Source organism: Leptonotus elevatus, chromosome 3 (assembly GCF_054856555.1).
Source record: "Leptonotus elevatus isolate MCC_2025b chromosome 3, RoL_Lele_1.0, whole genome shotgun sequence".
Lineage (NCBI taxonomy): Eukaryota > Metazoa > Chordata > Actinopteri > Syngnathiformes > Syngnathidae > Leptonotus > Leptonotus elevatus.
In genome coordinates this window covers 19655780-19674504 of record NC_141241.1, presented here as the reverse complement: position 1 = coordinate 19674504, position 18725 = coordinate 19655780, and the positions used below count along the sequence as shown (strand labels likewise).

Below are 18725 nucleotides of genomic sequence, written 5' to 3'. Positions count from 1 at the left end.
GTAATACACAGTATTTATTTAAATTTGTGGTTAAGTCAGTCTAGCTTTTGAAGCCTTTATCTGTGTGCCAATGCTTTCCCGATTGCTTTTACTTTGTCCATTCAAAACGCACATACCTAACAAATGTATTTGCCCATATGTCATAAAAACAAGAAAACTGCTATGATGTGGATTATTTTGGTGGGATCTCAATGTTTTTGCCATTTTGAACATAGTAAGACATTTCAATCTTAAATCTTAATGAATTTAGAGCCAAATTTGAGTCGATTCACTGGCTTCTCTGCATTGCCATTCCCGAGACATGTTTTTTTTTTTCTGCTCAAGCAATTAAATAACTATATAACATCTTAGTCATGTAATATTAATTTTGCGTAAAAATGATTTTGATAACGACCATTGCTGTTAATTTATGACAGCTGTGACATAAACCTGCATGATATTCAGTGGTGTTCTGTGTTAAGGGTTCAATTCAAATTTATTTCACTCTTTAAAATAAAATAAATTAAAGGGTACAGAAAGTAAACTTAAACTACTGTACTTCAAAGTTCATATTATAAAAGGTGCTACAAACAAGAAATCAAATATGAGCCAGCTTTATCAACAATAAAGTATGAAGCACATAAAAAAAACACACACACACTCTAATTACTTGAATTCTTATGTGTTTAAAAAAAAAAGAAGTTTTCCAAACTACTTAATTTTCACACACACAAAAGACAAATAGCTTTAATTAAGTCTTCAGAAAACAGTCAATATTGTTTATTTCCCACATAGGATAAATGAAACATACAGTATACTGTATCTCACAAAAGTAAGCACACCCCTCACATTTTTTGTTGTTGTAAATAATTCATTATATCCATCATTGGACAACAATGATGAAATGTCACTTTGCAACAATGTAACCCAGCCTAGGCAGTCTTTATAACAGTAAGCTATAGCATTACTGTCACCTCACAAAAACTCAACAACTATTCATGTCTGAACCGCTGGCAACAAAAGTGAGAACACCTCTGAGTGAAATGTTTCCTTGTCTATTTTCAGCTCTTCAGTGTTTTTTCAGTGGTCAGTATGAGAAAGTGTGAGAGCGATAACACCAAATTTAACCCACCTGCTCCCTAGTCACCATATTGTAACCCTAATTATTCACATGACAGGATAAATGGCAAACTATGCTCAATGTCTACATGTACTCACTTTACAAAAAAATGTGAGGTTACTTTTGTGAGACAATGTATACAGTATATCTAATTTGCTATGCCACTGTTAGTGCAGGACCCCTGCTCCCCACCCCACTACATTACTTCCAGTAGGAAGTTACATGTTCCATTTTACATCTTTTTCTTTTCATCACTAAGCCCTCAGGTACTCGGAAAATAATTAGATAATTCATTATAAGCAGGTACAGTGTATTGACTACACCAGCCTTCATATAGAAGACTGTAGTTCCTCGATAACACTCATGCACTTTTCTTGTTGGGTGTGCCTCTGAGGAAGAAGGCTGGCCTGGTAGTGCAGCGGTAGCAAAGAATCTGAGGCACCACAGCATACAGGATATTAACCAGCAGAAAGACAGGTTGGTTGTCAACAGGCACTCTGTAAGAGAACGGCGTCCGTGTGTGAAGAGAGGCACCGATATGAGAGAACTGGGCCTGGTGGAAAAGAGAGGAAGGGGGGGAGGGAGGGTATTTTATTGTATTTACTTTAGGGTTTTTTTTTTTTATTCTAATATGTGTTCTATGAAATGGTACCAATTCATTTCCAACAGTATTCTCTTCATTTTATAGTGTTTTTCTTGGTTACCCTAGTGATTCCAGTAAAATTCTGTCCGATGTAAGGCTCTCTGTTGCCATGTTCAGCTCATCTCTCCAGGGTCTTCAGACTCTTAAACTGCTGTATATTAGCAATGTTTTTTTTTAACCAATCAGCTTTAAAATTCATTCATTTGGATGTCAACATTTTTCTGTCCTCTGATTAATTGATCAGATAAAGTTGCGTTCGACAAGCAAACAACATCTATGATCTGAAGTTCTGAACACATGATAACCTTCAATAATCAAAATTGCTGGTGAGTATAATGTATTCAATTGATATTTTTTATGATTCTGACCTGCTTCAGATAATGTGTGGTGGTCAAGATGAGTGCTGTTATATTGTGTTTTGTGCAGTATTGTATTGACGGTTTTTATAACTGCAATATGTGCAATGTCTATAACTGCAGTTGTGGTATTAACTCATTCACTGCCATTGACCACTATAGACGTCAAAAATGCATGTGAACTATTTTTATTAGTTTAACTTTTTTTAAATTTCATTTCATTTTTTATGAAAACCTAGAAAAAAAATTTGTATTGTACATTTATAACATATACAATTTGTGATTAATCGTGAGTCAACTATTGAAGTCATGCGATTAATTACGATTACAAATTTTAATCGTCTGACGGCCATCATTTAAAAAATAAATTAAAAAAATTAGGGGTGTCAGGCGATTATTTTTTAAAAATTATAATTAATCACGACTTCACTAGTTAACTAACGATTAATCACAAATTGTATATCTGTTCTGAATGTACAATAAAAAAATCTAGGTTTTCACACTTTTGTTAGCAAAAGTGGAAAAAAAAATGTTAAACTAATAGAAATAGTTCAAATGAATTTTTGACATCTATAGTCGTCAATGGCAGTGAATGAGTTAAGAAGTTGGGTAAGTCCCAAAAGGAGGTCCAGGTACCAAAAACACCACCCGCCACCTCTTTGTACAATAAAATATATATTTTTTAATAATAATAATAATAATAATAATAATAATAATAATAATAATAATAATAATAATAATAATAATATTACTTGACATAATTTTTCCACAAATGAATAAATGTTTAAAATCCACGTGAACGTCAGCTTTACAGGTGCTACGTATGCTGTGCAGGCTGTGGTAATGTCTATCGTAACACAAAACGGCATCAGATTTCATAGTAAAAGTAATAACATCCAGCGAGTGGCAACACCTGTTACAATTTTCCTGAGGGAGAAAAAAAAAAGTCATCTATTTGAGGTGCGCTGCTTATTTATTACTTAGTGTAAAAAGTACGTAAACCTTTGGTTGATGTTGTAAATTCATCATGGAGACATTTCGTTGTTTAATAATGAGCTATGATTATTTAAAATAAAACAATGGGGCAAAGCAGTAAAGCTATATATGTGCAAGCAGGTCGTTTTTATGAAGCCTTTACAAACTAAATAATAAATATATATAATAAAGATATACAGTAAATTATTTCTTAAGCCTTTCAGGAGCATAACCTTATTGCAAAGTGTTGTTTCTTTTAAATCACCCTTTGATTGGTGCGGCTGGACACGTCTCACAGCAAACACGGTTGTCAGGGCATCAGCAGCCCTATTTTTAGCTTTGTTCAGCAGCTGACATTTATATGAATACCACCAATACCAGCATTCCTCCCGGTCTGAAGTCAGCTTCCCTCCTCATCTAGCCAGTGAGTGATGTGTCAGCCTGCAGCTCCAACACAACAGCTGCTTTGTTCTCTTTGGGTCACACTGCCACTCTAATTGTTTGGAGTCACTTTTTTGGTTTGGTTTACATGCAAAAGCATTTCAAGTTAACCGTGCATCCACTACAGAAGACATTTGGCAACATATTCACACTGTGTGCTTAAGTAGAAGTACAGATACCTGAAAAAAAGTTCATTATTTGTTCTTTGTTAATTCTGACCGTTACCACTGCCTATCACCCCACGTAGCAGTAGAAACAGTGTAGTTATGGGAAATATTGAACTTAGCTGTTATTGAATGTCCTGCAGCAATTTTTAAAAACTCACATGCTGCTGCATATGCAACATTATTGTACACAGTGTCTGGCTTTTTTTTTCATTTTTGGTTCATTAATGAGTGAATTGAAACAAAGTTTACATTCCATGGCATCTCCATGTGCAAAAACAAACAAAAAACTTATATAAGAAACCTTTTTATTCCTTTATACTAAAGAAAACCGGACCTCTTTTCTATTCAGCAGTATTCATATTTGTAATTATTTGAAAGGGTACCTACTTGTGCTATTGCACCTGAATGTACGAGAGTTAGGTCCAGTATCCACTCACATCCTGGAACCAACAAGCTGTAGAGAGTCATGATGTAGTATGGGCCCGAGTACAGCATGCTCACCAGCATCTGAAAAACAACTACAGGATTTACTGCCTCTGAAGTGAGAGAGTCAGTGAGAGTGAGAATTTATAATATTAGTACATGGTGTCCCAAAAGCCAATATACGTTTCCTTTTTTTTGGTATTTTTTTGCCGGGTATCATTCGGAAAGCCGAAGTCTTGAAAGCCCGCTCACGGATTTTGGTCAGCGACGGCAGCAGCAGAGCTTCCATTGTCTGGCTTGTCAAAAACAGATCCTATTTTAAGAAGCTTGGCGTGGATAAAGCTTCTCAAATTGTGGCTATAGTGAGCTTTTGGGGACACCCTGTACTCATTCAACTCCCATGTACACATACGTGTATTTTAGGGTAGGCCGAGGGGTCTTTCACGTATGGCTCATAATGCTGTGCATAGTGCTGACACAATGTGTTGGAACAGTCCAGGGCAACCTAAAACACCAACTATTAGAATAATGGAGAGATAGCTCCGTGTTTGTGTCCTTCAATTATATTTGTGTTTCTTACCAGACCTCTGAAGACACAGAAAGTCATAGCTGGGATGAGATATATGATAAAACAGAAGTCCAAAGGTCTGTGGAACAACGTCATCCTCTGAGCTTCCTGGATGCTCTGGAGGAGAAAGAGACATTTATAACGTGCACGTCAATGGCTACACTTCATTTATGTCTGATAGATTGAAAAAAAAATTCACTACAGCTTTAGAAGGACATTTGTAGATGCCTTCTTTTCATTGGATCGCAATGATGTACTGATGTGCTCAGCTTTGAATTGTCAAAACAGTGACGTTTCCTATTCTGGCATTGTTAAGTGCATTTTATGTTTGATAATGAAATATTTACAGTGCATCTAACTTACCGTGAAGTCAGCATTTTGTGTGGAGGGATGGCTGAAGATGCGAAAACAAGCGAAAACAGACACTGCGATGTACACCAAGTGAAGAAAGAAGAGAGGACCTATTTCAGTATCATATTTTCCTAGAAAAAAAGGAGAAATTATTTAAGAATCAAAATTCATATAAGCAAAAATGTATCATTATTAATATACAATTAGGTGGACAGGTAGAAACACAATTTATAGCAAGCACATTGCCAAGTTAATTTTTTATTTTTTTTGCTATTAGACAAACAACATAACATCTTATAATATAATACTTATAATTACTATATAGACACATAAACAATAATTTTATTTGCTAATAAATCATTGGAATATCATAGTGAAAATAATTGACACGCAACACCAAAAAAGATGCAATATTAGAGCCAATATAAAGGGAAGCATGTTTGGGTAAGTGATTTGGAATTGTATAACAGGTTATATGGCTATATTTAACACACACACGTCAAATTTTTTACTGTACTTACCAACAGCATTCCCAAGAAGGTAGATAATGGAACGCATAACAAAAGACCCTACCCAGTAGAGTCCAATAGCTCTGAAGTTGTCCCTGAAAATGTATGTCCACTCCTCTTTAACGCACTGTATAGGCATGTGGATTGTGGACACTGTGAGCACTCACCCCCAAGTAATTGCAGCAATCATAAGTAGATACATGAGATAATGCACACAGCCATCCCAATAGGACATCATGTGTCCATGTGCTGTATTAATGTGTGGATCTGCCTGGAAAAGCAGAGAGGGGGTTATAAGAAAAAGACAGAGAAAACAGCATCGAAAGGGGAACACCAAGCTTGCCTCTTTCAGGTAAAAAGTCACAAATCCATCAATGATGTTGTCCTGCTCAAGTCCGATGATTAAATTCACCACACTGAAGAACGCATGGATTGCATACACTGAACAGATACAAACATTCATTTTAGTTGCGCCCACATTCATACTTTTCAATATGAACACCACAAAACATTTGATGGGTCATTTCAGAATTGGAGGACAATTTATGTGCCAACATTTTTGAAAATTTGCCATTTATTCATTTTTTTGGTAATGTTTTCAAGAAAAACAGGTAATAAACTAACATCATTTGATTCATCTGGCTAAACCCCCAACGCTAGACTTTTTATGAGATATTTTACCCGTCTCATCAACTATTTTTCTGTGTTTAGCACAACCATGTTTGAGATACTCAGGCACCTGAAAGACATTTAAAACTATTTCTGAACAAATCTTCAACAATTAAATAAAGTTAAATTTTATTTGCATATTAGGAACATGGTTGCGAATCAATGCTGCTGGTATGCTTTTTGCTTGAGTACATGCTAACTATGTTAGCTGCTATGCTAACTGGTCAAAATCACACTATTTAATGAAAAAATGTAAAGCTTGATATTATTTCATGTATTTTTCTGAAAATGATCGACACACTTCATAACAGCTGAAAACATTGGGGGGGGGGGGGACTATGAAATATAGAAAAGAGGATTTAACTTGGTGTTACAGGCTAAGCCTAACCCTTTAAAGAGTAGTATTATTGGGGATTGAGTGTTGCAGTGCCGCGCTTTTGGCACAGGGGGCGGTGTTGGTCCAGGGGAGTGAATGGATGTGGTGGAGCTTGCTCTGAGCGCACTGTACTCGGAAATAAAGTTTGTGCGAAAGCAACGAAAAGAGAACATGCCTGTTCAGTCTCTGTATCACGGTTAAGAGTTCACTGGACAGGGGAAGATGATTTAACATTGGGTTTACTACTCATGAGGTAGAGCAATTAGCGTGATGAGGTCACTTCTGCTGAGTAATGTAGCTGTTGACGCTGCCCGGTTCTTTTCCTCAAAATTGTACGTTAAGAGACACCTCTTCAGAGCACACATATACGCGTTACTATTTATAAAATGTATGTGATAAGAGAAAATAAAGGCGGTTTAAAGGGTGTTAAAATGAAACTCCTCAACTCACTTCAACATAAGGGTGGGTTTAAGAGCCATTTGTTATTTTAAGCAATAATTGGGAATCATTTTTATGATGGCTACATATACATTTTGTGCCAGGGTAACTATAATTTACACAACAAGTGTATATTTTTGTATTTTGTGGTCGAAAATTCACGTGTGGGAGTGGGACAGAAAATGTCCCAACTTCTAAAATGACCCAACTACAACTACTCATGAGTATTTACCATAGAAAAGAGAGTCTAATGGAGCTTTTTCCTTGAGTATAAAACGAGCAGATATGACCAGAAAGATGAAGGTTGCACATCCAGCAAAGAAGAAGGCTTCAGCGCTATAAGGACAGCAAAGTGCATGGAGCTGGTTAAACACATAGCGGAGAGCTCATTTAAGCAACCGGGAAATAAATACTGTGATACTTATCTCATCAAAACACCCCAGAATTAAAAGTTCACACTCTCACCTGTTGTTGTAGACAAGGGAGTTAAACAAGTAGCAGATAGGAATGGACATCAACGAGAGTACAAACACGCCGGTCCCTGCAGAAGCACTCATTGCTGACCGTGTGACAGCCTAATTTGTCCTAAAAATAATGATCGTGAAAAAACTAATTCAGCCATAATAAACTTCCATGTTGAACCTATGGTTGGTTACAATAATGGCAAAGTTGAGTTGCTTCCACATGCTGCCTCGAGTTGTAATGGTTGAGCAGGCGTTCCGTGGGTGGCTCTATACCGCTCTCTCTCTCACATGCACACACACTTTTGTTATATTATTGGCCACACAGTGCAGACACAACTGCCTAGCAGTGAATTTAAATCATTGTGCATGCCGCCGGATGGGTGTGGTTGGAGGGTTAAATACAAATACTGAATGTTACACTTCAATGTTGAATTTAATGCTGAATTGTTTAGCTTCAAATAATGTTTATAGAAAAGTGGTCTGACTTTCTTGCCCATTTATAACTATTTAGTTATCTCCATGTATGTTACACCTAAATACAATGCAAAATCTAAGTTCAAATGCTAAATTTTAATCGAGTAGCGATGAAACATCTTTCTTCAGTGTTTCATTGTGTTTGCGTTATTCACCTTACCACTATACGCCACTTTATGTAGAACATGCGCTTTACTTTTAATCATGACTTCAAAATGCATTGAAAGGTCAAATACATGCCTTATAATATTCATAAGTCCCAAATTGATAGTTGATAGAGCTCCATCAAAAAACATGAGCAAAGCCATTTTTCAAATCCATAAGCACATATTTATTAGGCTATATTTATTTGCACTTCTGCCAAAATTCGACACGTTTGTTGCACCCACCACTGGCAAGTTCCCATGAGCTTCTGGTGTTACTTTGACCAACCATGATTGGTCATATGTTCCATCAAGGGCATCCAAAGCAAAGTGGATGCCCGGGACGAGCGCATGATTATGATGCTTCCTAAAAAAGTAGAGTGAGGGACAACAGATTTAGAAACTTACTGTCGATAACTGCCAACTGTTAATAATAATAATAAATACATTTAATTTGTAAAGCACTTTACATTTCAAAATAAATATCAAAATGCTACAGGGAAAAGTTAAAACAAATTACAATAAATAAAACTGTTAAAAAACATAAAATCTAGCAATATATATATATATAAATATATATAAATATAAATATATATATATATATATATATATATATATATATATATATATATATATATATATATATATATATATATATATATATATATATGCCTTTCTGAAAAGAAAGGTGTTGAGGCCTTTAAAAAAAAAAAAAAAAACTTCCACAGTCTGTGGAGCGCTCAGGTTCTCTGGAAGGGCATTCCAGAGACGCGGGGCGACTATCTGAAAGGCCCTGTCGCCCATAGTACAGAGTCTGGATCTAAGCTGGCGAAGGCAGTAGGTGGAGTAGGAGGAAGGAAGGTGTCGTGTGGCATTCTGGAGGGTGAGTAATTAATTGAGGTAGGCAGGGGCAGTTTGATGAATGCATTTGTGTGTAAACAGGCAGATTTTAAAATGTATTCTGTATTGAATTGGCAACCAGTGGAGGAATTTTAGGACCGGGGTGATGTGGTCATATTTGCGCCTCCTCATTAGGCAGCACAGTTCTGGATGTGATTTTTGTAGGCTCTTGCCTGGGGTCCCGATGAGGACATTATAATATGCCAACCTGGAAGAGATAAAGGCACCGCATCCGGTTGGGAGAGAGAGGTACGAATTTTGGCAATGTTTTTGAGGTGATGGAAGAAAACCTTACAGAGGTGACGGATGTGGGTATTGAAAGAGAGATGTGAGTCGAGCCTGACTCTGAGGTTTACAACAGAGGAGGACAGGGGAATATTGAGACCAAAAATGGGGATGTTGCTTAGGGAGAGTGACTTGGTTTGATGTGGGATTCCTATGATAATGGCTTCGGTCTTGTTGCGGTGTAGTTGTAGAAAGTTGTGTGACATTCCAGGCCTTTATCTCCTCCTGGCAGGCCTGGAAAGCAGATGGCAGAGCTGAGGGAAGTGAAGAGTGAAGATATTTTCATGTATAGCTGAGTATCATCAGCATAACAGGGATGGATTATGTGGCCAAGGGATAGCATATAGATTGTGAAGAGGACTGGACCAAGAACTGAACCTTGTGGAACTCCACAGGTTACCGTGTGCAGTGATGATGTTGATTGTCCTATGGCCACATGCTCTGTTCTGTCTGTTAGGTATGACTTGAACCATCTTAGCACAGTCCCAAAGAGGCCAATTAGGCCACCTCATTAAATATGTATGCAAATTGGAGGGGATGGAATACTTTTCTGATTGAGATGTGATTCATTTATTGCCCAGCTAAAAACACTATGCTGCTCAGCGATTTTTATGTATTTATTTATTTATTTATTTTTGTCGACAGGCACCCCTCTCAGGTGAATGTCCCGTCTGCTCCCACCTTTGCACGCTCCTGTTTTAATTGTGGGGGTGCTGGCCACGTCAGTGCTGGACTCACAAGCACGGACTCGTTGATACATCACAGTCCATGCTCTCAAGCCGGTGACGTGGAAGCGCCGATGATTCGAACCCCGAGGAGGTGTGTGCTGGACGCAGCAGCACGACAGTGAGTCTCGTCTCGGCAAAAAATAATAATAAAAAAAAAGTAAATAAATAAGTAAATAACAAATATCCCCTCAAATGTGGCCATTTAACGTGCCGTGCCCCTACACAAATTAAATGACAAAATATAAAAATTATTAAATAAACTTGTAAATAGAAAACAAAGGTTTGTTATAATTATGGGAACACACTGATCATTTAACAGATTTTGTTTAATCAATTAGAAATAATATTATTTAAGTATTTTTTAAGTGTTTAACTGAACGTATTCCATATATGTTAGTTGTATATGTACTCATCTGTATTACTTTATTATTGTTATTCAAATAAAGGTAAATCTCTGGTCAAACTATTTCTTGTCATGTGCGTGTATATCAATAAAGTTGTGAGTGTTTGTGTGTCTGGGTGCTTGCGTCATTCGCAGAGCGACGCGACAGAGGCTAGCTAGCCTCCTGTAAGCTAGATAGCAGGTGGCTGGACAACATCAAAGTTTAATGGCTACCACGTAACCAAATCAAATAAACACGGTTCTTACTTGGGAACAGCTGTGCGACTATGGCGACCGGTGGTGGTGGTGGCGGCGGCGGCGGCTCGGCGTCAAACCATGACGTCCAAGAGTCCAGCTCGGTTCAAAGCAAGGCTCCAGGAGCGCTCTCCAATGTGCCGACCGCCGCACTCGGCCCATCCGCCTCCCCGCCGGTGCTCGCCGTTCACCGGGAGCCTGGCATGTACAACTGGCAGGCGACCAAGAGCTCCCTAAAGGAGCGCTTCGCCTACCTCTTCAACAATGAACTGCTTAGCGACGTCAGGTTTGTCGTGGGGAATGGCAGACAGCCGCAGAGGATCCCGGCCCATAAGTTCGTCTTGGCCGCTGGCAGTGCCGTGTTCGATGCCATGTTCAACGGGGGAATGGCGAGCACCTCGGCCGAGATCGAGCTGCCCGACACCGAACCAGCAGCTTTTCTCTCGTTGCTCAGGTAGGTAGACGAAACACAGGCGCTGAACAAGGTAGTGTTGGGGGGCGTTCCCCGGTTCAACACTGCCCCTCGCAATCAGTCGCCATCATTATTAGCAGGGGCGTAGCTATTACTTCAAAAGTGAAGGAAGACAAACTGTGAGTAATCAACTTCACTCCTCTTGCATTCAACTAATTCAAAGAATAGGAAGAAAATACAACTTATTCAACTCTAGATGATGTAAATAAGAATAAAGCGTACTTAGCCAGATGCCTAGTGGTCAGTTGGTAGCAGCGAACATAACAATTTTGTCAAATGTTAGTTTTTTCCCCCCGGCAAGCCTACTGCACCCACACTGGAAAGGAAGGAAAATGTTTTCAACCATCAGTTTAAAAAGTGCCAAATCCAAATCGTCTGGGTCACAAATGTGGTGCCGGAGGGCAAAGGTAGCTCTCAAGGACCACATGAGTCGTCCGCACACCTGTTTGAAAAATAGCTCATCAGTTATGGGACATTGTGATTTCCTAGGGATGTTGTAGAAGTGATAATTTGATAATGTGAACATTGGCAGAGATTTATAGAAATAAAGTGCTGCATATTGATAGTTGGCGGCACGGTGGCTGACTGGTTAGCACGTCAGTGCAGAGGATGTGAGATCGAGTCCGGGCTTCGGCCTTCCTGGGTGGAGTTTGCATGTTCTCCACGTGCTTGCGTGGGTTTTCTCCTGGTACTCCGGTTTCCTCTCACATTCCAAAGACATGCATGGCAGGTTAATAATTGAACACTCCAAATTGTCCATAGGTGTGGATGGTTGTCCGTCTCTGTGTGCCCTGTGATTGGCTGGCAACCAGTTATTATTAGCATGGTCAGTAATTTAAATTTGCTAATTTGAGCAACTTTGTTATTTCAGAGGTGTGTCAAAGCCCTTCAGCACTCAAGAATTAGCTCTCTGTGAAAGCACAAAACTTTTTTTAGCCTTTGTCTATAATCATTTATCCTTGTTCGATGCTCAAAGGCATAAAAAAAAAGCACTAAATGCTGCCATCTAGTGTTCAAATGGACATACAACTGGCAATGCTATAGACTAGACTCAAGTACAAATACTGTGACAATGAAATGCGTTTTTACATATTAATCCATAGGTGTGAATGTTTTCCCTGGGATTGGTTGGCGACCAGTCCTGGGTTGTACCCCGCCTCTCACCAAGAGTCAACTGAGGTAGGCTCAAGTGACTAATTGAAAAGAGCAACTGGTTGAACAATGAATAAGTAAACAAGATGCCATCCATGTCTGACCAAACATTTACTGGCAGCTTTCTGCTCAACCTCTATCACACCGTTTACAACTTTGTGATCAGTGACGTCGCATGTTGTTTACAAGTGCTTCTAATGGGAAAGTCATCAGAGTCGACTTTGATTACGTTTTGTGAGTTCAACCGTGACTGGTATTTATGGGCCTGCGACGAGATGAAAGGAGAGGTTTGTAAGTGGTGTCATAGGCCACTTTTGTGTTCCTGCTTATGTTTCCATCCTCGGCAATCAATGGCCTCTATTACTGCACTGTCAAAGCACCTGTCTTCAGTCCAGTCTGTCCTTGATTTGTCCCCAAAGGCATGCAAGTGTCCTTCAGATATAGATAGGTGTTATTTGCTGCCTAACTATGGAAATGTATCTACCATCTCAGTTTGAATTTGAATTTAAGATGTTGAAGGTCAAGGAGAGACATAGACATAGCTACCAATTGCACTTTTAATTGCTTCATTGAGCAAACAATAACAAAATAAATATGTAATACGCATATCCATATACATGTTGCTTTGGCCACAAGTGGCTGGCTAACGGTGAGCCAAGTCAGAGCCAAGTCAGAGCCAAGTCAGAGCCAAGTCAGAGCCAAGTCAGAGCCAAGTCAGAGCCAAGTCAGAGCCAAGTCAGAGCCAGCACGCTCACTGATCAATCACAACAAAGGTCTCGCTTTCCTTTTGCACAGGTTCCTGTATTCGGACGACGTGCACATCAGTCCAGGGACTGCGATGTCCACTCTGAACACTGCCAAGAAATACGCTGTCCCCGCTCTGGCCGCTCACTGTGTGGAGTTTGTCAGCAAGCACCTGAAAGCAGACAACGCATTCATGTTACTCACACAGGTTTGTGCGTTCACTTTCTCAATGCACTTGACACATGACCGGGCTGGAAGTAAATAACGCCGACTATTAAATTGTTGACCATCTTGAACATTGATGCACGGCAGTCCTATTTTAGAGGCATTTTCCCTACAAATTGTAGACAGATTGCAAATCTTGTGACTTTGGGTGGAGACTTCAAATAACCCACTGTATTTATATATTTATGGGTTCATTTAGCTCAGCTGGGATGTGCTGGAAATCCTTGAAAATTGTCCTTAACTACTTGAATTAATTTTTAATGGGTTGAAGGCCCCAAATACAATTTGAACAGAATGGCAGAATAACAAATGCAACATCATGCCCCCCCCCCCCTGTATACAGTTGTGATTTATCCAAAAAGATCATTGTATGATGCTCTTGTGTTTACAGGCAAGATTATTTGATGACCCTCAGATCGCCAGTCTCTGTTTAGACACCATAGACAAAAGCACTGCAGAGGCGGTAAATGCGGAGGGCTTCACTGACATCGACCTTGGTAAGCGAGCCTTCTACCTAAGTAACGTTTCCATAACTTTTGCTTGGGCTGACTTAATGAGTATTTTGTGTCCTCTAGACACTCTATGTGCAATCCTTGAAAGAGACACGTTGAACATCAGGGAGAACCGTCTCTTTGGGGCTGTGGTACACTGGGCGGAAGCTGAGTGTAGCAGACAACACCTTCCAGCGACCTTGGAGAACAAGCAGAAGGTACTTGGAAAAGCCCTACCTCTCATCCGCTTCCCGCTCATGAGTGTGGAGAAGCTTCCTACTGGTAAGCTAAGTACATATTCACTGGCCACCATTTTGTGCACACATGTACAATATAATATGTACAAGATGTATATATAATACAAGATATGTGCAATAAATAAATAAATCTGCCTCGAAAAAGATAATACAGTAATATGTGCACTGCGCTTAAATGCAGGGGGGGGGGGCTGTACTTAATTAATGATTCAATGTAAATTTTGAAAAGAAAAACTTCTCAAATATTAAATAGGAGTGTCAGGTGATTACATTTTTTAATTGTAATTAATCGCATTACTTCAATAGTTAACTCACAATTAATCACAAGTTTTATATCTGTTCTAAATGTACAATGATTTTTTTTTCTTAGTTTTCATACTCTTGTTAAAACAAAAGTGAGAAAACATGTTAAACTAATAGAAATATGGCTGCATCATCATTATTCATTCATCATTTCATAATAATTCATACAATTTAAAAATATGTACTGTACTGTTAAAAACGAGTGTGATATTAATTTGTGTTGAGGTCATTTTTCTGCCACCAGATGGCATAATTGCATTTGGAAGACATTGGTGACAGCTCAGCACATTTTTCTTTTCATATTAAGAGCTATCTAATCTTTAACATGAAGTAACTTGTGAAATTCTGCAAATTTTTACACATTTTTACAATTGTAAATTAAAACTTGACAAATATATGCCTTATTCTTAACTTTATTACTGCTAAATTCCCCAGTACATGCTTTCCAAGTAAAGGGCGGCCATTAATCGCGCATATAAGGAACTTTAAATGAACTCAAAATTAACTCATTAATTTTGACACCCCTATTAAATACAAATGTATTGTTCTAATAACTTAGCTGAATTTAGCCAGATTGAAATGCAAACTTCCTTTTGTCATTCTGATTGGAGATCTCAAGTCAAATCTAAAAGTACATTAATTTTGATCATGTTCCTGACCTGCCCACATGTCCTCAAACGCAGATACTCATTCTTATGCAACAAGTGCCTAATCCTGGAAATGTGTTCACTCAGGAGGCGTGAAATCTGTATTTACACTTTACAAATGTGTTCACTCAGGAGGCGTGAAATCTGTATTTACACTTTACAGCAAACCCAAAACCACGGCCCAGCAACATTGACAGGCCCCGCTGCTGCCTCCGCGGAGAAGAATGCACCATTAATAGATTCCAACATGTGGAGAGTCGATGGGGCTACAGCGGCAGCAGTGACAGAATCAGGTGAGATGACCAAATGGTTGGCCAAATAACTGCAAGCTCGATCCATTAACAGACAACTTTATTTCTCAATGCCTCTTTATTTAGATTCAACGTCAGTAGGAGGATCTCCATCGTGGGTTTTGGTCTGTATGGTTCCATCCACGGACACACAGACTATCAGGTCAACATACAGGTAACTGCTGTCGTGTTTTTAACGTGTGATGTCATTGGCGCGACACATGATGCAGCCGGGGTGTCGTCATTGACAAAGTGACACTTCCTGCAGTCCTGCTTTCCGTCTTTAAGGGCGCTAGAATTTTTGGTATGAAATGTATGCATCACATAGTGCCCTAAATAACGGAACGCTTCACCTTTGATAAACATAACTATTCCAGTCATAAAAAAGCCTTGCTGACAATGATGTTAAATGTCAAGTGCATTCTTGCGGAGTGAGTTAATGCTAATTAAATGACGTATTTATTCCCATACGTAACCCTGGCCTGTTCAAATAGTTCATACACAATGTGCAGTCTACATTTTTTTTAAAGGTATGATTTTCCATCAATTTAACCTTTATCAGCAACCAACCAACAAATCAGATCCATAGCATCAACATTGTTACAATATTGTTGCACTACTTTGGCAGCAGTGTTGGAAAACTTCACAGTGAACCTTCTGCATATTCATAATTTGACATTTGTAAAATTATTATTGTTATTTCCCGCTATTCGCTGAAAAACATCTTTTCACTGTATTTTTTTTCTCTAGATAATGGAAAGCGACAAACACCTGACTGTGGGGCAGAACGACACGGGATTCAGCTGCGACGGCACATCAAACACGTTCAGAGTAATGTTCACGGAGCCTGTGGAAATCCTTCCCAACGTCAGCTATACTGCATGCGCTACCTTAAAGGTGAGACGGCTTTCAAACATCACATTTCAAGCGGTGAGGATTCATCATATTTGCTCATTTCCTATTTAGGGACCTGACTCCCACTACGGCACGAAGGGGTTGAAGAAAGTTACCCAGGAGCCAGCAACAGGGACTAAGACAACATTTGTCTTTTTCAAATCCCCCGGAAACAATAACGGTACGTCGGTGGAGGACGGACAGATACCAGAGATCATCTACTATACTTAGATTGACAAAGGAAGACTTTGCACCACTTGAGTGGTTTTGTGCTTCGCAATCCCAGGGAATGAACACTTGAGTGGCGGCTTCTTTATTAGAGAAATGCACAGACAAAAGGATTGTTGCAAGCGGCAGAGTAAAAAAAAGAAAAAGAAAAAAAAAGCCACTTTCTGCTTCAATTTTATTAGATGTAAATATGTTCATGATGAGACAAAGCTAATGGCCTCCAATTGGGGCAATAAAGATTGAAGAGTTGGTTGGAGGCGAACGAGCGAATGTTCTCCCCTGCAAGCTGCTTGCGCTCCTGTGAGTCTTGCATGACTCAAACTTCAGTTAAGCAGCAGTTGTGAAACAACACCACAATTTCAGTTGTTATGGAAAGCCGTTTGAGCGTTTATTCCATATTCCTTGATATCCGGCTCAAGGTGCAAATCCTAGTTCCATCTTTGTCCTCAATAGTGGGACCTTCTGACGGTCCTCCTGTTGGTCTACTACTACTAGTGACATTAAATGCTATGAGTTAATTTAGTATTTGTCCTACTAGTATTGTTTAAGTTGCCCTACCGGTGTGCAGAAATCTCATGCAGTAGTGGGGAACATGTTACTGGTAGTAAGATCATCTTTTTACTACACTGAATTGTCTTAGTAGTGACAATAAAGAGGTATGAGTACAGCCCTCGAGCTGGATATCAAGGATTTTGAATAAGTGCTCATTCCATCAATGTTTGCAAAATACTTTGCAAATACATACAGTATCTGCAAATGTACAAAAATCTATTGTCAGTATATGTACATGCTACATAGTGTTTCCATCATTGTCAAACTCAGTGTGTGTGTGTAATGTAACTTTGTCATTGTTACCTGCTGTTATTCATACACGTTTGCTTGGCACTTCTTTGAAATTAAAAGAACATCTTCATTTTCTACTACAGACTTTAAAAAATATATATAAAACTCCCAATAAGATCATTGTTGGCTACATCTTTCATGTCAACCCAATAATTTTCTTCACAATGTGTTGTATGTGCCCCACTCGTCTAAACAGGACATTCAGATTCGTGTTGCATTTGTGGAATATGAGTTAAGCAACATTATTCACCCTTTTTTTTTTTTCATCTAAAGGGGACAGCCATTTTGCTACTTGCTGTCGACTAAAAATGACATCACATGCTCAGGTAACAACCAATCATAGATCAGCTCCAGAAAATAGATGAACTATGATTGGTCGTTACACTTGGAACAAGTTTGAACAAGTTTCCCTTATTGAGTACAATGATAGCCATTTGGGAAGAAACGGTTCATTGAACAAGTCTGACTTTTCTGACTTCATACCAAGAACGCCCCTTTGAACTTTGAAATCCGAGTTGCGAGGTTGGAAAAAAGACCGACTACCAACCGTTTTGAATCACGTCACTCAACAATGCTGAACCCCAATAAAGAAAGTGTGAATGGTAATAACATAATTTACACGATTATGATTGTGTAATGTAGTGCATGTACAGAATGTTCTGGGTGTGAGACGTGCATCTTTCCAGCCCACTTCACAGCATCATCAACAACATGCAAGGACACGTCTGCGTGTGCGTGTGTCCAGCTGGTGGGAGTTATGCAATCTGTATTTGAATGATGTAGGACTGACTGCTAATTAATTAACATATGGGCATACTGTATATGACTGATTAGCATTAATGGCCGTGGAGCTGGTGAATAAAGTATTATCACTGATAGAATTTTCTTTCAAACTAAGACAAAGATTAGAGTACTTTCATTGCCATTTCCGTTGGCTAAATTATACATTTTAAAGGGATACTTGACTCACTGAGCCATTTTCAGCAGTAAAAAGTAAACATTTTGTCCAGAATTGATGTGATAACTTCATTATTTTTCATGTACAATTAATACCTTTAAAAACACATTGTGATGTCAACTGAAGATGACATCACCTGTGCTGAGGAAATTAAACATATATATACACATACATATATACATATATATATATATATATATATATATATATACACACAAAAATTTGTTGGTATCCTCCACAAGACTCACGTTAATATTTAGAATATGTTTAAGTAGGAATATCCTTTAGAAGAAAGAAAAAACAATAACAAAAAGAAAAATAGAGGCTCGCAGTGCCTTGCAGAAGTATTAGCCCCCTTGAACTTTTTGAACCTTTGCCACATTTCAGGCTTCAAAGATCTAAAATTTGACTCTTTTTTTTTTTTTTTGTGGTGAAAAATCAACCCCAAGTGGTACACAATCGTGAAATGGAACCAAATTTATACTATATTGTAATTCAACAACATGTAGAATATTCCTGTCATTTAGAAATCATCAGGGAATTTATATAGTCAATTGGCTTTACCGAAAGAAAAG

The 18725-nt window shown here is 38.6% G+C and overlaps 2 protein-coding genes across 2 annotated transcripts; one reads left to right on the top strand and one right to left on the bottom strand.

The window, feature by feature from the left end:
* Positions 1 to 472: 472 nt before the first annotated feature.
* LOC147177235 (transmembrane 6 superfamily member 1-like) lies at positions 473 to 7860 on the bottom strand. Its single transcript, XM_086071617.1, has 10 exons — positions 7481 to 7860; positions 7248 to 7351; positions 5876 to 5973; positions 5700 to 5803; positions 5545 to 5627; positions 5036 to 5154; positions 4685 to 4789; positions 4517 to 4609; positions 4069 to 4188; positions 473 to 1652 (listed from the first exon to the last, which is right to left on the bottom strand). Exons 1-10 carry the CDS (start codon positions 7570 to 7572, stop codon positions 1461 to 1463), a joined length of 1110 nt encoding a protein of 369 aa, XP_085927743.1. The 5' UTR covers positions 7573 to 7860; the 3' UTR covers positions 473 to 1460.
* Positions 7861 to 10540: 2680 nt separating this feature from the next.
* LOC147177234 (BTB/POZ domain-containing protein 1-like) lies at positions 10541 to 18073 on the top strand. Its single transcript, XM_086072225.1, has 8 exons — positions 10541 to 11100; positions 13066 to 13222; positions 13631 to 13736; positions 13815 to 14012; positions 15101 to 15230; positions 15315 to 15402; positions 15978 to 16124; positions 16194 to 18073. The coding sequence occupies exons 1-8, from the start codon at positions 10679 to 10681 to the stop codon at positions 16350 to 16352; spliced, it is 1407 nt and encodes a 468-aa protein (XP_085928351.1). The 5' UTR covers positions 10541 to 10678; the 3' UTR covers positions 16353 to 18073.
* Positions 18074 to 18725: the final 652 nt, after the last annotated feature.

What these genes read in the sequence shown, in the direction of transcription:
- LOC147177235 (XM_086071617.1), bottom strand. Translation starts at nt 7,572, where the DNA reads ATGAGTGCTTCTGCAGGGACCGGCGTGTTTGTACTCTCGTTGATGTCC. An exon ending in CGGCCTACCCTAAAATACAC is followed by an intron (nt 4,189 to 4,516) that starts GTATGTGTACAT and finishes GTTGTTTTTCAG; the next exon opens with ATGCTGGTGAGCATGCTGTA. An exon ending in ATTCAGGTGCAATAGCACAA is followed by an intron (nt 1,653 to 4,068) that starts GTAGGTACCCTT and finishes CTTTTCCACCAG; the next exon opens with GCCCAGTTCTCTCATATCGG.
- LOC147177234 (XM_086072225.1), top strand. Translation starts at nt 10,679, where the DNA reads ATGGCGACCGGTGGTGGTGGTGGCGGCGGCGGCGGCTCGGCGTCAAAC. An exon ending in CATTCATGTTACTCACACAG is followed by an intron (nt 13,223 to 13,630) that starts GTTTGTGCGTTC and finishes TTGTGTTTACAG; the next exon opens with GCAAGATTATTTGATGACCC. An exon ending in GGCAGCAGTGACAGAATCAG is followed by an intron (nt 15,231 to 15,314) that starts GTGAGATGACCA and finishes CTCTTTATTTAG; the next exon opens with ATTCAACGTCAGTAGGAGGA.